The sequence below is a fragment of the Neodiprion virginianus genome, chromosome 7 (assembly GCF_021901495.1).
Source record: "Neodiprion virginianus isolate iyNeoVirg1 chromosome 7, iyNeoVirg1.1, whole genome shotgun sequence".
Classification (NCBI taxonomy): domain Eukaryota; kingdom Metazoa; phylum Arthropoda; class Insecta; order Hymenoptera; family Diprionidae; genus Neodiprion; species Neodiprion virginianus.
In genome coordinates, this window is record NC_060883.1 from 23526768 (window position 1) to 23542848 (window position 16081).

Consider the following 16081-nt stretch of genomic DNA (forward strand, 5'->3'; position numbering starts at 1 on the left):
AAAGAAAACAGTTTTGTAAAAACTGTCCTAACCTCAGTTATCGCAACAACTCCCACAAGATAATGTATTTTACTAATTCACTGTCCAAAGCTTGACTCGGGTCAATTTGTTGTTAGACGCAGGGAGGGGGGAGGGTAAATTTCGATCGACGAAATCTCGATGCGAGCATGCTTTTCATCAGCCTCGCCGACCCCTCTTCCGTCTTCGCCGGAGTCTCTGGCCGTGCCTCTCCGATACGCGGCTTTACATTCATGCTATACCACAAATGAACGAAAGCAGCCTGTGTAGTGCGGCACAAGCACGGGCAGAGCCACAGTAGGAATACAAGGATCGTACAGACGAGGCGCCCGGGAGGCGTGCAGGTCGGCCGAGGCGGCAGCGCGCGCGTGTGGTTGCTCCGTCCTTTTTTACCTCCAGAGAGGTAAGCCGTCTCTCTTTCGCGGTGGATGTGGTGTTAGTCACCTCAAGGACGTTTGCTCTAATTGGGATAGGTCGGACAGACATTAGAGTTGGAACACTGAGAGTATTCGTGCGTCGCCGGCAGCGGCACACCGAGTTTTCTGTTAATATGGCGTCAGCGGTGAAGCCTCGCCGCAGCGGCCGCAGCTGAGACGAACGAATTTGATTTTCATCTCGCGGAGTTGAGTTTCGTTGTCCTACATCTCGGGTCGCCATTTATCGTTGTGTGAGTAATTTGCAGGAGAGAAAGAGCGATGAGGATCGTACGCGTGTTTGCGTGAGCGAGATAGAAGGTAGGAAGTAAAAACAAAAAAGAAAGAAAAAAAAACAAAAAAAAAAGAACGATGAAGGAAAATATCGCAAGGAACGGAAGAACTACCTCGCGCCCGCAGCACCCGTCGACGACAACGACGACGACGACGATGAAACGTAGCTGAGAAATATACCCAGCTAACGCAGCACAGCATCGCCGCCGGTGATTGAGCGAATAAGTAAGTTACGAGAATGATGAAATAAAATCTAAAACATCCGACGATCGGGGATTACCAGCGACGCGCGGCGGATCATTTGCCCGTCGCTGGTCGCTATGCACCGCCGTGGATCTCTCGATCGATGTAGATTCGGACTCGCCGTGGTAAAATAGTTGACGCGAGCGGAACGCGATCGCAGCGCCCTCGACGCCGGCGGACGAAAACCGCGCAGCGCGCCCGCGCGTAGTCACCTTTGTTCGACACAACCAAGACGGCGACGACGACGACGAGGACTTGACACAGGTAAAATCTGTTGCTAACCGGGCCGCACAGCCAGAGACGCCGGCCCGGAACGACCGAAGACGCATGCCGGGCGCGCGTAGTCGTGACTGGTTATTCGTCGTGACTCGTACGTCGTACGCAGGTCGGTCGTCTCGCCGATGCTCATCTTCGTTCACGCGTGTTGGTCTCTCTCTACGTACGGTACGCACTGCGTACATGCGTACATACACACTTGCCGAGTACTCGAGACGATGCGTACGTACGTGCGTAAGTAAGCAACCACGTACGTACCTACCTAACTATAGCGCGCAATAGTAAGTCCGGCCAACTGCCTGGCTATTCTTTTAATAGACACCGTAGGTATAATAGTTGACAGACTAACGCGAGACGTCTCTACGGTCAATGCTTGGCACGCGACACGACGTCGCGACACGGCATTGCTCACCGAGCGTTGAATGAAATATTTTCAGAATCTATCCGTGGTATGCGGTGTGTCCTGAACGGATGTCGAAAACATCCACCTCGAATTACTTTTTGTATTACATTGTGTGTCCGAACGAGTATTATCCTCTGCTGCAACAGAGATCACCACCTCGCGTACCGTTGTTGCACCGCTGCAAATTCCATTTTCAACATCGTATACATATGTACGTATATACGTTCTATACACGCCGTACGGTACACAGCATAGAGGCGCTTTTATTAATCGACGATCAGCTCGCTCGCATCCACCTGTTCAACAGTTTGTTGCCTTTTACATATACTCGTCTGTTGTTTCGGTTCCTCCCCGCTACCCAACCTCCGTTTAGAATCTCTTCCCCGCATACCTGTACTCCGTTTTAAAATTAAAACGTCACGGCCCATTCCAACGTTTCTTTCATTGAGCAAAACTTCCATACATAATTCCGCGCGCCATTCGACCGCGAGTTCATTCTCCGTTCGAACAAAGAATTATTATTTCAGCTTCTCAGACCCGTGGTTTTAATAATAACGATCGACTATTCACGTGTAGCCTATAGGTGAAGACGCATAGTGTATTACGTAGAACCTGGTGTAGGTAGTACGACACTGCCTACCTACCCACTCAACGTATGTACATACATACATACATACGTACGTACACGTTTAACATTTCCGCGAAGATTCAAGCGCATGCTGTTGTTAGATTCTTGCCTCGCTTCGTGCAGCGCTGTGTGTGTTTACGTACACGCGTCAACACGCGAGTATCCGCGAGTACGTACGATGTAAACGTGTGCTGCGTCGCAACGTGCACACGCGTACCCGTAGTACCTGCCCGACTAGGAAGGACTGTGAAAGACTTTATACTCTCTAACCTCGAGGGTCTCGCGGACAGTACGGTTCAACACGGCGTCAAAGGGACGAGACCAGACGCACGTGTGTGCGTACCAACCGCGCAAGTGTGTTTTACGGCTAATACGCACGCGTAGAGGTCGTCCGTCCGTGCGTGCATGTGCGCTGCCCGATGCCCATCGACTGTCGCGACTCACGGGCCTCGGGTCGGCTCGGGATTCTTCGGGGGGATTCGGCTCGAGCGACGGTGTGTCGTGTCGGTGATAGAAGGAGCGAACAGCAGCGCGATCAGCCCGCGGCAGGCAGAGAGACCGCGGTCTGTGGTACGCTGCCGTGACGGCGTCGGCGGCGGCGCTGGCGTTAGCGGCGAGGTGGTCGGACGGCGGAGCGGGAGGAGGAGGGGAAGAGCCGAAGGCCCGCCGTCGTCGACCGACTGGGTTAGTCTCTCTCCCCGAGAACCGAGTCTAGTCGAGCGAGCGACCACGAGCGATTCTGTCGCTGACCGTATCCACGAAGGTGAGAGAATACCTTACCTACCTACGTGCGTCGTCGTCGCCGAGTCGAGCGAGTCGAGAGAGCGCGAGAAGCAGCAGCAGCAGTAATTGTTTTCCGACCAACGTTCACGGAAGGAGCCTTTATCGAAACGATATTTACTATCGTCGTTATATATCGTGTGAAACGCGAGACGACGACGGGGTCTACGCGCGGCGCGATTATGAAGTGAGGTGTGCGAACGATAGATGATGAGGAAGATTATTCGGTGGAATTATTCGCCCCGCGTCTTGTCTACTACGGTAAATATAGCGTGAATCGAACGAGCGCCGCGTTGAGTGAGGAACAGCCGCCGCCGCACCACACAAACGCGATCACACACTACTCCCACACCCAAAAATAATAAAGCCACACGGTAGCGAGGCTCACGCGTACCTACGTGTTTTAGTGCGTGCGCGTATGCGTGCGCTGGCGTACGCGCCTGTGTGATATTATACATTCATAGAGAACGGCGCGGGCCTACCGAGGGATGATGGAACAGTGTGCGCGCGCGCGCGCCTTCTCGCGTGTATTATATACGTAGGTGCGCAACACTGCGAGAGAGGAGGCGAGTCAGTCGTGTAGCGGGCGTTGTGTGTGTTTCGCTGTGTCGCTCATACGTACACATATAGGTATAATATCCGCGTGTGCGTACGTACGTATTATACGTACTTATGTATATATATATATAAATATGTGCGCGCGAGTTGCCCAGTGACGTGATCAAGCAAACGACGGAATCGTGAACCGACCGACACACCGCCGCGAATCCAAGCGAATTCCGGTGCGGCTAGTGTCCCGGGGGCCTCCTCCTCCTCCTCCTCCTCTTCCTCTTCTCTTTGAGACTTGTATGCCGGATCCTTGGCGCGTTACGAATATCGGGCTTATCTCATTTCGATGTGCGATATGTAAGTGTACGTACACTGTACGTAAACGGAGGAATCCTACGCGGCTTGTACACATATCGCCAAGTATCTTCTGTTTATTTACCGTCGCTTTGGAGCGGCGGGTGGAACGTGGGGGGAGGAGAAGAGAGCAACCCGAGAAAATACTACGTTTCTCTGCTTCGCCGTTGTGTTTTCCGCTCCTGTTCGTCTTCCTCCTACTCGTCGTCGTATTGTTGGTGGCAATAGTAACCGTACAGGGTAGTTTTAGTTGTTGTGTAGTTGAGAGGTGAACCAGGACTACTGGTGTAACATAGTGCGACCAGTGATTGTGTTAGTGCGACGACAACGGTGATAGTGACGATGATGATGATGATGATGATGATATGGTGATGGTGATGTGGTGGTGGTGCTGCTGCTGCTAGTGGCTACGAGATGATGATGGTGTTGTATCGAGTGTGGATCGAGTTTTCATCCACGTATAACCAGGTTCTTACCAACCACCGTACTATATCGTACTCTAGTGTACTATCTATCGTCTATTTATACGCCGACGACCATACGTGCACGGCATAAAGGATATATACGTATGTGTGTATACGCGTATACACGTTTGCGTCGTCTACTATGTGCGCGTTTCTCTCTCTCTCTCTCTCTCTCTCTCTCTCTCTCTCTCTCTCTCTCTCTCTCTCTCTCTCTCTCTCTCTCTCTCTCTCTCTTCCCCTCTTCTCCGTACACGTATAACTTTTCTCGTTCTTTCTTTCTTTCTTTCTTTCTTTTTCTCTTCTTACACTCCGCATTCATTCCTCTTGTTACTATACGGAGACTAGATCCGTATGCGAGTTACTTCTCTTCTTAGCCCTCGTAGTCTTGGGTCGTTGGTTGTGTTCTCTCGTGGTGATGATGCGGTAGTAGCCACCTCCTCCTCCTCCTCCACCTCCTCTCCTTCTCCTCCTGCCACATGTATACACCACATATCTTTACCCCCACATAGTTATACATACATGTAAATTCGTTCGTTCCGTGGAATCGCGTTGCCTGCCCACAATGGGGTTTATTGTATTGTTGCAACCTCCACCTCCTACCACCGCCCTCCCCCCCCTATCGGCAACCTTCGCTCTTCTCTTTCTATTACTCCTCCTCCTCCTTCTTCTCCTCCTCCTCCTCTTCGGTCAAGATGGTGTGCCGCGTCGACCCGTCCTCATCTTCTTCTTCTTGTTCTTCTTGTTCTTCTTGCCTTGGCCCAGGGGTACACACGGGTACACGCCGGATTCGAAGGATTATTTTTATTCCTTGTCAAGCACGACTTACGCCGCACGCCCTGCCTCTCTCTCTCTCTCTCTCTCTATATATATATATATATATATATATATACATATATATATATCTCCGTATCTCTTTCGTATCTCTTGAACACGCCGATGCTTTCTTTGTACACTGTATAATTCTCTTCCTACTGACGTGACGTCGTGTCTTTACGTTTGTAACACACTTCTTTTCTAACTGCATCAACGTCCCTCCATTCTCTTCCCTATGATTTTCTATTTTCTAATCTTCACCATGCCGCCTTTAATCCCACATTATTTACGACGTGTTACCGATCGAAATTAATGCATAACTACGACGTTGTCCATGTACGTATGCATGCATGCCAGAGAACGACGAGACACCATCTTGGTCCTCGTGTCGTATCTTTTGTATTTGTATACTTGCAATAGTTTTGCGAAAGGAAAAACTTGCTCGATAATTTGCTCTGCTAGCAGGCTTTGCGCTCGCTTTGTGCGTGCCAATCCCTCTTCGGGAGTATCGTAGTTGAGAGAGAAAGAGAGAGAGAGAGAGAGAGAGAGAGAGAGAGAGAGAGAGAGATGGATGGCTCGTAATTGCGTGATGTGTGCATCGTGCGCCACGAGTTCTGACAAGTTATTCACTCTCCGAGGGCAAGGAACTGTTGCGTTGTTGAGGTTGCTTGTTTTAAATATATTATAACCTTCAAATTCACGGCTGAAATTACGAAACTTTAATACTGGACAAACGTGGCGGGTGGCGCGGTGCGAATTTCTTTATTTTGTGTTTGTTTATTGTTGGTGTTTTTTTATTATTCTTTTTTTATCCCTCCCCTCCCCCCCCCGCCCTTTCTTTTTGTATCCCCCTTACGTACTATTTATTTTCAATTTTTCGTTTTTACACGAACTGTTGTGTAAAATAGGAAGAAGAATGAGGTCGAAGTTGGTCAAGTTATCATAACGAAAACAATCATTAATTTTCTTAACCTTACAAATGTTTTTTTTTTAAAGGAATCAAGATTTCGAAATACGAGTGTGTTTTGTCGTATTACGGCTTATACTGAATTTCGGACAATACGAAAATCGCAAGACGACAATTTTTCCTCGGCGTGAATAGTCGCGATATAACGTTTACCGTACAATGATTTACTTTCCGGACAAATCGTTATTTCACTATTTCAGGGACGTTGGAAATGCAGTAAATTATAACAACGCAACTCTTGTTCATATTCTGAAGACTCAACTACTTCAAAGTCACTATAAATTTGCAAAATAGCAAGTGTCTTTCACCGATGTTTCGTTACGTCAACACCTACTAACTTCAGTACGATGAAGAAGATTAAGGGAAGGCGTTACGCGGTGTAATCTTTGCCTTGTCGTACCTTCCATCATTTCGAGATTTAAGTATCGTAACGAATTGATTGATTCTTCTTCTTTTTCCTGTCCTTCCGCTTTTTTTTTTTCCCCCATCCTTCTTCCCACCGAAGTTCCGACAAGCTTATACCTACGAACGGTGTCGATATTCTTGCACAAAGCCAACTGTTGATCGTTGACCCTCTGCACTGGTTGTCTTTCGTTCGTTCGTCTACTCGTAGTGTCTGCGTTGTTCGTTACAGCTGATCGTTTGCTGATGCTCGTTTACCGTAATAACGTGTCGAAGGAATCGATCTCCGTCATACCAAGTCACGTTACTCCGAAAACCTTGATTATATATGTAACATACCGATACGTACGTGGAGTACATGTATTTTCGAACGAAAGAAGATGTCGGTAGTTGTGTTGTAGGAATGAAAGATGAGAGAATATTCATTCGCGGTATGTATTAATTTACATTATCAACATTTTTCGTTCACGATACTATTCAGTCTGGGAATAATTATCGTCGTTGTTGATTTTCTTCTGTCACAGTTGCGCAGATATTTTACTATGTTAAATGAGGTACGTAAGTGTGCACATGGAACAGATAATGAGAAAGAGAGAGAAGGAGAGATGACGATAACGCTCGTAATAATTATCCTTTGTGGTAGTTCGATATAACATTATATTATTATATTACAACGTAATTATATGGCAGCCGGCGCAGCGCGGCATGAGATAGAAGAATAGTTGGCGAAAAAACGCGCGAAGCGTAGTTTGAAAGGGATGCGTGCAAACTAACGCGTGTGCGTATGCATGCATGGTTCTTTATCCATGCCATAGGTAACGAATGTCACGTCGGCGCGACGCAGCTGGTGGTGTTTGTATTATAGTAAAAACTACGTAGAAATCTTTTATCGAACATGTAATGCAAGCAGTTTAAAATATGGAATATGGAAATTCGAGATGTTTCTCGCGGAAATTTATGTGCAATGTTTGCCTACTGCAGCAACAACTGTACGTATGTATGTAGTTGCGAGCAAACTTACACCCATCTGTTACTTAGTTGCATGCGCCGTGCCGGAATAGACTGATATGAGATTTCTGCGGTTATCCTTAGACCGGCGGTGACAAGTTTTTACTAAACACAAGCGCACACACGCACGCACGCACACACAAATAAATGTCTAGACTCGCCGATGATATCGGGTTGAAGTTCCGTCTTGTTTTTCTCTCTCTCTCTCTCTCTTTTCGTTTTTTCGACATCGTCTGTGTCTTCTTTCCTTTTTTTTTTTTCCTGTGTTTTAAATTTCGTTGCATCTCGTCATCGGTCATTTGCACCACGCGTCACGATCCAGTCATTGGTATATAACATTTATTCGTACTATTGTTTAACTGAATTTTGGAGGGGGGGATTGTCAGATGGATCGTCTTTGTATGTACGCAAGTATTACGTTTGCTTGATTAATCATTTTTTCATATAATAAAAGATTTATTCAACGGTTTCGTACAACGAATAACCGGAGTACAAGCAACGAGTCGTTTTGTGTTTGACTGCGTATACAAAGCTTTTGTAGCAGCCGCGTATGTACCTATAATATGCACGTTGGTTGTACACTCTACCGTGAAATATCATTCTCGCGGCGCGATGTTGGTTGAAACGCGAAGGAGAGTGTAAAAATAAAAGAGAGAGAAGAAAAAAAAAACTGTTATTCGTGAAAGTTTCACGTATTTAACAACGTACGGTGATGATGGAAAAACACTTCTTAATTGTTATTTTCTGTACTGTGTACGTTGTATCGAACCTTAAAGTGAGGAAGAGAAAGATAACGACGAACGAGAACGATGTAATATAAGTTTCGTGACAAAAGTAAACAAAGAAATTTTTGATTGATTTCAGTAATCTTTCTTCAATTATTGTATAAATACCGTCTGTGTACAGTAATGATGCGGTAATCGATAAGCCCAGGCTAGCTGGGAATAATTGTCCGTATGCATGTGCCGCGTGCATACACGCAACGTCCTACGTATTATTCCTGTGTTCGGTAGCAGCCGGAAGACAAAGTATTTTTATTTCACATTTATGCAACGAAACATTGCGTACTCATCGTACGCTCGGGAACGCAGCAGCAGCACCAGCAATAGAGAGAGAGAGAGGGGGGGGGGGGGAAAGGCGGCTAATTTTATACATCGTTTGTATATGAGACACGACGTGTATGTGTTTGTATATATAGACGTAGCGTAAATTATGAAAACTGAATATACATCTTGCCCCCGCCCTTCACTCTCATTCTACGCGATATGCTCTATCTTTCTCATTCTCGTTTTTCACCCACTCACTTGCACTCTCCTTCTCTCTCTGCAATCTGTAATGCATAATGCGCCTAATCCATAGAGAATTCTCACGATCAAATCAATTTATTCCTCGGTACATGATAGTTGGATGACGATGCGGCGCTGCAGCAGCAGCAGCGGCGGCTTGAAAGAAGAGAACGTTTTCCGCGCCATGCGTGCAGCAGCGTTGATACACATTCATTTATCGTATTGCGTTGTTGTACGCACGCAGTGATGCAGATACGTACGGTAGTGAAACGGCGTGTACCTAGCTGTCTGCTTACTCGCCCCCCTCTCGCCTCCTCTCACCCGCCTACATCTGTCCCATCAACGTATCCCAACGACGAATGGGCTATTTTCCTCTACCTGCAGGCTGATTTATGCTTCACCAACTCAGCAAAACTAGTTAGGATTACCGGAGGAAGAGGAGAAGGCTGCGATCCTTTTCTTCCTTCCTTCCTTCCTTCCTTTTTTCCTATACTCTACCAGTGGTTCGCAGGCCTGAGTCCCCATTGTTCCGTGTTCGTACCGAGCTATTCTCTGACCTCCCCGGCGACAAACTTGAAAGTGTACTACGATATTCGTGGGTGGAAGTATAAGTAAAACTGAAGCTAGCAGCGAAACCTTTTTCAACGTCGCTAGAATTAGAGAAGTTCGGTTCAGTTGTCATCCTGGTAATTCTACAAAAGTATCGGGGTTTCAAGGCGTTTTACCAAAAGCTTGATTTTTGGACCTCACTTCGCTACCTTGTGCGAATGAACGTTAAAATAGAACTTCAGCCTCGCGATGAATGTTTGTACTAATATGTACGTTTACTTGTATATGTAATATAATATCGTATGATATAATGTCGCGTAATGTTCCGCGTGAGACGGCGAGAGTGGTGCGGTAGGCGAAATTCCGAATTTGAAAAGTTCCGTAAGTGAGAAAATGAGAAAATTTAAAGATTTGAAGCGTTGAAATCCGAATGGCCCAAGATTTTCAGTTCTGTCAAATTCTGGCCCGGTGAAATTTCACCATTTTGATATCTTTTTTGTTTCGGATTCTCGATATTTTTACGTTCGGAATCCTGGTCTTTCCAATTTTCGGTTTCTCTCATTTTTCACACCCACTCGTCGAGTAAACCAAGCTCCGTGAGTATATTTAAATTCTCGGAATTTTACTCCATCGAAACTTAATTTATGCGAATTTTGCTCCTGAATTTTCGGAATCTTGCATCTGGGAAGTTTGAACCGTCGGCTTTCCGACCATTCGAACCTTCGTTGTTTCGTAAAATTTCAATTTCTATACTCCAAGTTCCTCCAGCAACCAATTCGGAATTTGTAGCTTTTGCCACTTCTAAAATTCGAAACTCCAATCCCGCCCCGGGAGGGCGCAAGAGGGAGAACGAAAAAGAGAAAGAGAAAAAGACCCTTTGTGTTTTCGTTGGATGGTCTCTGCAAGACCCCTGACTCTAGTAGGTATACCCATACGAGGACCGAGGATGGTCGCAGGTATTGGTTAAAAATTGTCGGAGTCTAGACACTGCCGTTAAAAGGGCGTGTTTTCCACCAAGGAACAAACCAGCATCGGATCTCTTTCTTTATTACATTATCCTTGGCAACTATGCCTTTCGAGTAATCGCCTTTTGCCTGCCCTTCTCCTTGCGCCTCACCGTCTTCAACTTTTAACGTATTGTACGAAGGGAAACCGACGCCCCGAACCCCCAATGTACGTACGTACCTTATACTTGGTGTACGCACATACACCTGCAACCATCTCGTTTTAAATAAATAAAATTTACAAAGTTGCATTATGTACATTGTTACTTCTACATGATATATACCTATTATATTTCTGAGAATATACGTTGAAGGTATAAACTGTTTCACCTGTTTATTCTTGCAAATTTCTCCTCCTTATTCCCTCCCCTCCCCTATCCTCTCCTCTCCTCTTCTCTATTCTCGTTCAAGTTCGACACAAACGATGCACCTTGTCTGGAACTTCCTTGTCGATCGTTGACGCTGACCTCACGTCCCTTCGTAGGTTGGAAAAGGGCAAGGTGCAGCGTTGCGTTTCGTCATACTCAATTAATTCTGCACACGTGGTATAGTCATTTCGTTGCTTTGCGTGCGAGTGTCGTTGTTATCTGCGGATGCTGTGCAGTTTTCCTTCTACGCATCACAATCGTTTTGGAATTTATATTTGGAAAAAGTTTGTATACATATGTACACGCCAGAGTGTTGCGCGAAAAAATAATTTGCGTAATTTCAAACGTGGCGCGATGTGAAAAGTTTGTTTCGGCCGAAGGAAAGATTCTCTCCAAGGATGAGCGTGTTTCACGTTACATTCAAGATGGCGCCCATTCGATTTTTCACTTTCTCCGCAACGAAAAATAATTTTTTTCCCGAAACACCCTCGCTATATTTTTGACACGTGATACGAGCATTTTTCTATTACTAAAAATGACTGCGCAGAAAGTCGTTCGACCCGTGATTTCTAATCGTTCAACCGTTTTTGTCAGATGTTTGCTTGGGTTGAGGGAAAGATTCTTTCGGAAGATGAGCGCGGTACGTACGTTAGAAAAAGTGAAAAATCGAACGAACGCCATTGTGGATGTAAACGTGGAACACGCTCATCTTTGGAGAGAGAATCTTTCTTTCAATAATTTTTTTCGTGCAACACCCTAATGTACACACTTGTACGTATACATATATTCACGAGACACGCATCAGAGCATCAACTGCTAATCAAATATTGCGAAAAGATGAAAGGCGCGCGCTCGCACTGGAGGACCAGAAGAAGCGCACAACGTCATTGCATATAATTTATACGTTGCACATGTGTTGTGCACATCGCCGTTATGCTTCATGCCCGTTGCGTTTCCACGTATAATGTAACATCGCCGCGTCCGATGTTTGTAATCCGACATTCGTTTCAGCTTTCCGTTAATTGAAATTTATTTATTTACTTACTTATACCGTATTATGTTCATTTTCCTTCCCCTTCAAAGCTGCGGTGTGTAAATGCGTATATACGTATGGATGTCGTGTAGTATATTTCCATTTATTTGTACATCGTGTAAATTCTTCCTCTATTTGTATTTTTTTTTTTTTTATCACCCAAACGACCACATGGTCGTTGTAACGCACCGTACAGAACGTACCCATTCTACTCGTGCGAACGTATCGTACACGTTTTACACACACGTACGTAATCACGAGAATGTAAGTTGAGTACAAAATTTTTTCTGCGGGTAGCTGGTTTCTCGAGAGAATTCCTCGACTTGGAAATTACAGCGGTCGGTGATCACGCGGGGATATACAATGTATACATATGGTATATAAACCTATGCATACACCGAAGTGAAACGTATGCATGCGTGTATGTATGTATGTATGTATACGGACACGCGTGTATAAACGTAAAGAATTATTAACGGGATAAATTGTGACGCGGTCTGTTGGTACATATGTTAGAACGACCGTCGAACCTAACAACGCCTGCAATATCTTGTTTTTACAGGGCAATCATTAGAAGATAGGATAGATAGGAACAAAAGAGACTGCAGTCCAAGCGAGACGAGAGAATTCGAGTATAGGATGCATGGGAGCTGGAGCTGGGAAGGAGAACTGGAGCTGGGTGAGGGAACGATCACTCTGCTGCGCCAAAGACGGAGACCAGAGAGCCCGGACTCGACGCATCCGGTCCCCGATACCCGGGTGCTAAGGTATGCACCCAGCCGTTGCCACCGAACGCCTACCTCTCAATCGCCGCACTCCGGCCCGCAGCCCCCTCTCACACGTGTCGACTGTAAGTGATGCCACCCTTCACCCTTCTCCCACCCACCCCCTCCCACCTCCGTCCATCCATCCATCCGTCTATCTAACCATCTGTCTATCTATCGTTGCTTTTCTGCCTTTCTAAATTTCGACACAAGGGACGGGGTTGAAATTCCGAATTTGAAAAATTTAGAAAGCTTAGAATTTCGATTTTTTCGCTCGCGAAACTTGAAGTGGAGAAAATCAAACTTTGACCATATCGTCAAAGTTTCGAATGGTCCGAAATCCGACGCTCAAAGTTAAGAGAGTGCAAAGTTACGAAAGGGCGTAACTCTGACAAGTCAAAGTTCCGATAGTGAGAATACTTTTTGAGTAAACTAGGTCGTGTAATTACATTTAAATTTTCGGAATTTTACTCCAACGAAACTTTACTTTTCGGTACATTGCTCTGCCGTAACTTGAATTTTCGGAACCTTGAGCCGACGGCTTTCCGACCATTCGAAACTTTGTTGTTTCATCAGAGTTTGATTTCTTTGTTTCAAGTTTTGCCACCTAATAATTCGGAATTAGACGCTTTGGGAACTTTTAAAATTCGGAATTTCCATCCTGCCCTCAATAAAATACTGTCCGTATTATTCCGTATGAAGAAGTATATTTTTCCTTTGTTAAAAATCAATTTAGAGCAGCGTCTGGCCGATCCTGCAGGGGAAATGTTGACCGCTACTCATCCTGAGATGCACGAGAAGCGGGATTCCCTTGGAGTTGTGGGCCAGTATGGGGGAGGTGCTGGCGGGGGCGGCGGGCAATCCCCGGAGGATAAATGCGTCGTTGAGCAGCCACCCCCGCCTCCGCCGCCCCCGCAAAAGGATCCCTCCGACCCGACGATAAGCGCTAAAAAGTTACCGAAAAAACGTAAATTCGATTTGTCCGCTCTTGACGATATGAATAAAACCAACAACGCTAACAGCAACGTTACCAGCAACGTTGGTGGCGATCTTGTTGTTACCGGATTGCGGGGTATCAATACAACCTCTATAAATCAACCCCAAAATATTCAACATCCGACTCTTCTTCCGTCTCCTCCGCACCAGCAACCACCGCCGCTGCCGCAGCATCAGCAACAGCAACATCAACCCGAATATTATCAGGTAAGACGATAACGTCGTACATACCTATGTGTGTTACGAGAGAAAAATCTCTAGCATTCTTTTAAGTACGATATAGATTCGTTTTGTAATTTGATTTTATTTTATCAACGATTAATCAGAAATGCCTCTTTCGAAAGTTTCTGTAAGATCCTCTAAGCATTTGAATGGTTAGTTTCTATACTGACATTGGTATAATCAAAAGAAGAAGGTAAAAATGCGTGGATCCAACTGACTATCGATCGATTCGGACAGTAATATATAAAGCTACCAATTTGTACTTGGCAAGAAAAAGATTTGATTGAAATCTTTACTTAAAATCACTCGAATTTATTTTCAGGTACAACAGCCACATGCAGTTGTAGCTCCGCCTCAAAGCACAGCGGTGGATTATTCTTGTCGTGAAGAACCACCACGGTCTCGTCCTCGGTTACAGGTAGCACCGGCAGCAGCAGCGATAGACCTGAGCGAGTGGCGGGAGCACAAAGTGCTAGCTTTAAGGGACTCACATTATTACCCGGGGGTTATAAGCAACGCGACTCATGGTGATATATACGTTAAGTTTGACGGTGAGGGTAACCTAGTTAAGTACGAGGATGTGCTGGGGATAGGAAAATACGATGTCATCAAGGATTCGAGTCCGTCGGTTAGCCAAGTGACTGTTGATGCGAACGTTTGCTTTAGATATCCTACCACATCTAACAACCACGCCGAAACACTGACCAGTGTTTTTGTGAAGGGTACTGTTTGTGAGATAATATCAAATCCAATTAGTTTTGTCGTCAAGATACCTGGCGAAGATGATAAGAGCTTTGAATTTGTTGTTAAACGTGCCGACTTAAGGCTCGTCCAACCTCCGTGGTGGGATGAACTCGAAGGCCTAGAGATCGTTGATCCGCCAAGGGCCCAAGTAGTCGGTAAGATTTTGAATTTTTTTTTCACTCGAATATTTTCACACTTTGGAATCTTGTCATCAATAACATCAGTAATTTATTCCGTCAGATCGTGGCTATCGAAATTCGTTGGAGGCACCTGCGTCGGTACCGGTCTTACAGCTTCATCATGCTTCGCCGCATGCTTCACTTATTGCTCACAATGACGGAAATGCATACTACAGAAGTAGGGCGACGAGTCCCTTATTGGAGTTGCCAGGTTCCGTCCAATCAGGAAACAACACTTTGAACATAAGCAACGGAAGTAGAATATACGAGGATTTGGAAAGTGACGACGATTTGGGCAGAGAGGATATAAGGTTTCCTTCTGATGCAGGTAAATTGTTATCATATTTTTTTTTATGTCGAGTATAGCAAGGCTTCTCACATTCTCTCTACTATTTTTAGTTCTTTGAGTTGTAGGGATATTGTTTTCCTGTGGTCTGAGGTCATATAATTTAGAAAGCGTTGTGTGTGTAAAATTATGATTCAACCAACCAGACAAAGTAAACATAATTTTGTGAAAATGTTTTAATTTGAACAGCTTTTACATTAAGCTCAAGATAGGTCAGAGTAGAAAATAATTGTATTCGTATTCAACTGACAGATGCAAAATTGTCAGGAAGCAGTAAAAGGAGCAGTATGCAAAGCCGTGGAAGTACAAGCAGCCTTGTCGAGCAACGCAGTATAACTCCTCGTTCCCAGGCGGCCACACCCAGGTAAGTGAAACAAATAAACGACGAGACGGAGCTTTGATTATCTTTGATAAATTTCCTTAAAACACGTTGTAGTCGACAATTAATTTACGAAACACTATCAACAGATCTCAGGCGGCAACGCCACACAAATACAAAAAGGGTGACGTAGTAGCGACGTCTAGTGGAATCCGGAAAAAATTCAATGGTAAACAATGGCGCAGACTTTGCAGCAAAGAAGGATGCTCAAAAGAGAGTCAGCGGAGAGGATACTGCTCTCGCCACCTTAGTCTGAAGGGTTCAGGATTCAGGGGCACTAGCACGTTTCCCGGGTAAGAAGCCACGATTTTATTTTGTCGCATTATTGTTTCAAAAACGTACCCAATTTCAAGACAATTCGGTCGTATTTTTCGTTCCGTTATTTTATCGTATTGTTTTTTGCAGGGGTAAAATGGACGGGGAAGAAACCTCACGGGATTCCGACACGTCTCCAAACTACGCAGATAGAAGAATAGCCGGACGTTTCGACCAAGAGGAAACTGAGGCCGCAAACATGCTTGGTAAGCTCCTCCTTTTCCCATCAATTACAGCTCATAGGCACGAAAAAGTGCATTTACAAAATCATCTCTAACGACATT

The 16081-nt window shown here is 45.4% G+C and overlaps 1 protein-coding gene across 15 annotated transcripts in view; it reads left to right on the forward strand.

Moving 5' to 3' along the window:
- Positions 1–346: 346 nt before the first annotated feature.
- LOC124309303 (uncharacterized) overlaps positions 347–16081 on the forward strand; it is a 28165-nt gene continuing 12430 nt past the window's right edge. For 6 of the 15 annotated variants that reach the window (XM_046772829.1, XM_046772819.1, XM_046772825.1 and 3 more), the window contains exons 1-8: positions 3327–4426; positions 12415–12702; positions 13358–13819; positions 14157–14733; positions 14819–15085; positions 15356–15467; positions 15572–15775; positions 15888–16003. In XM_046772829.1, coding sequence (XP_046628785.1) covers positions 12622–12702; positions 13358–13819; positions 14157–14733; positions 14819–15085; positions 15356–15467; positions 15572–15775; positions 15888–16003 — 1819 coding nt within the window. In that variant the 5' untranslated portion in view covers positions 3327–4426; positions 12415–12621. The other 9 variants (XM_046772823.1, XM_046772826.1, XM_046772833.1 and 6 more) reach the window with 7 other exon arrangements.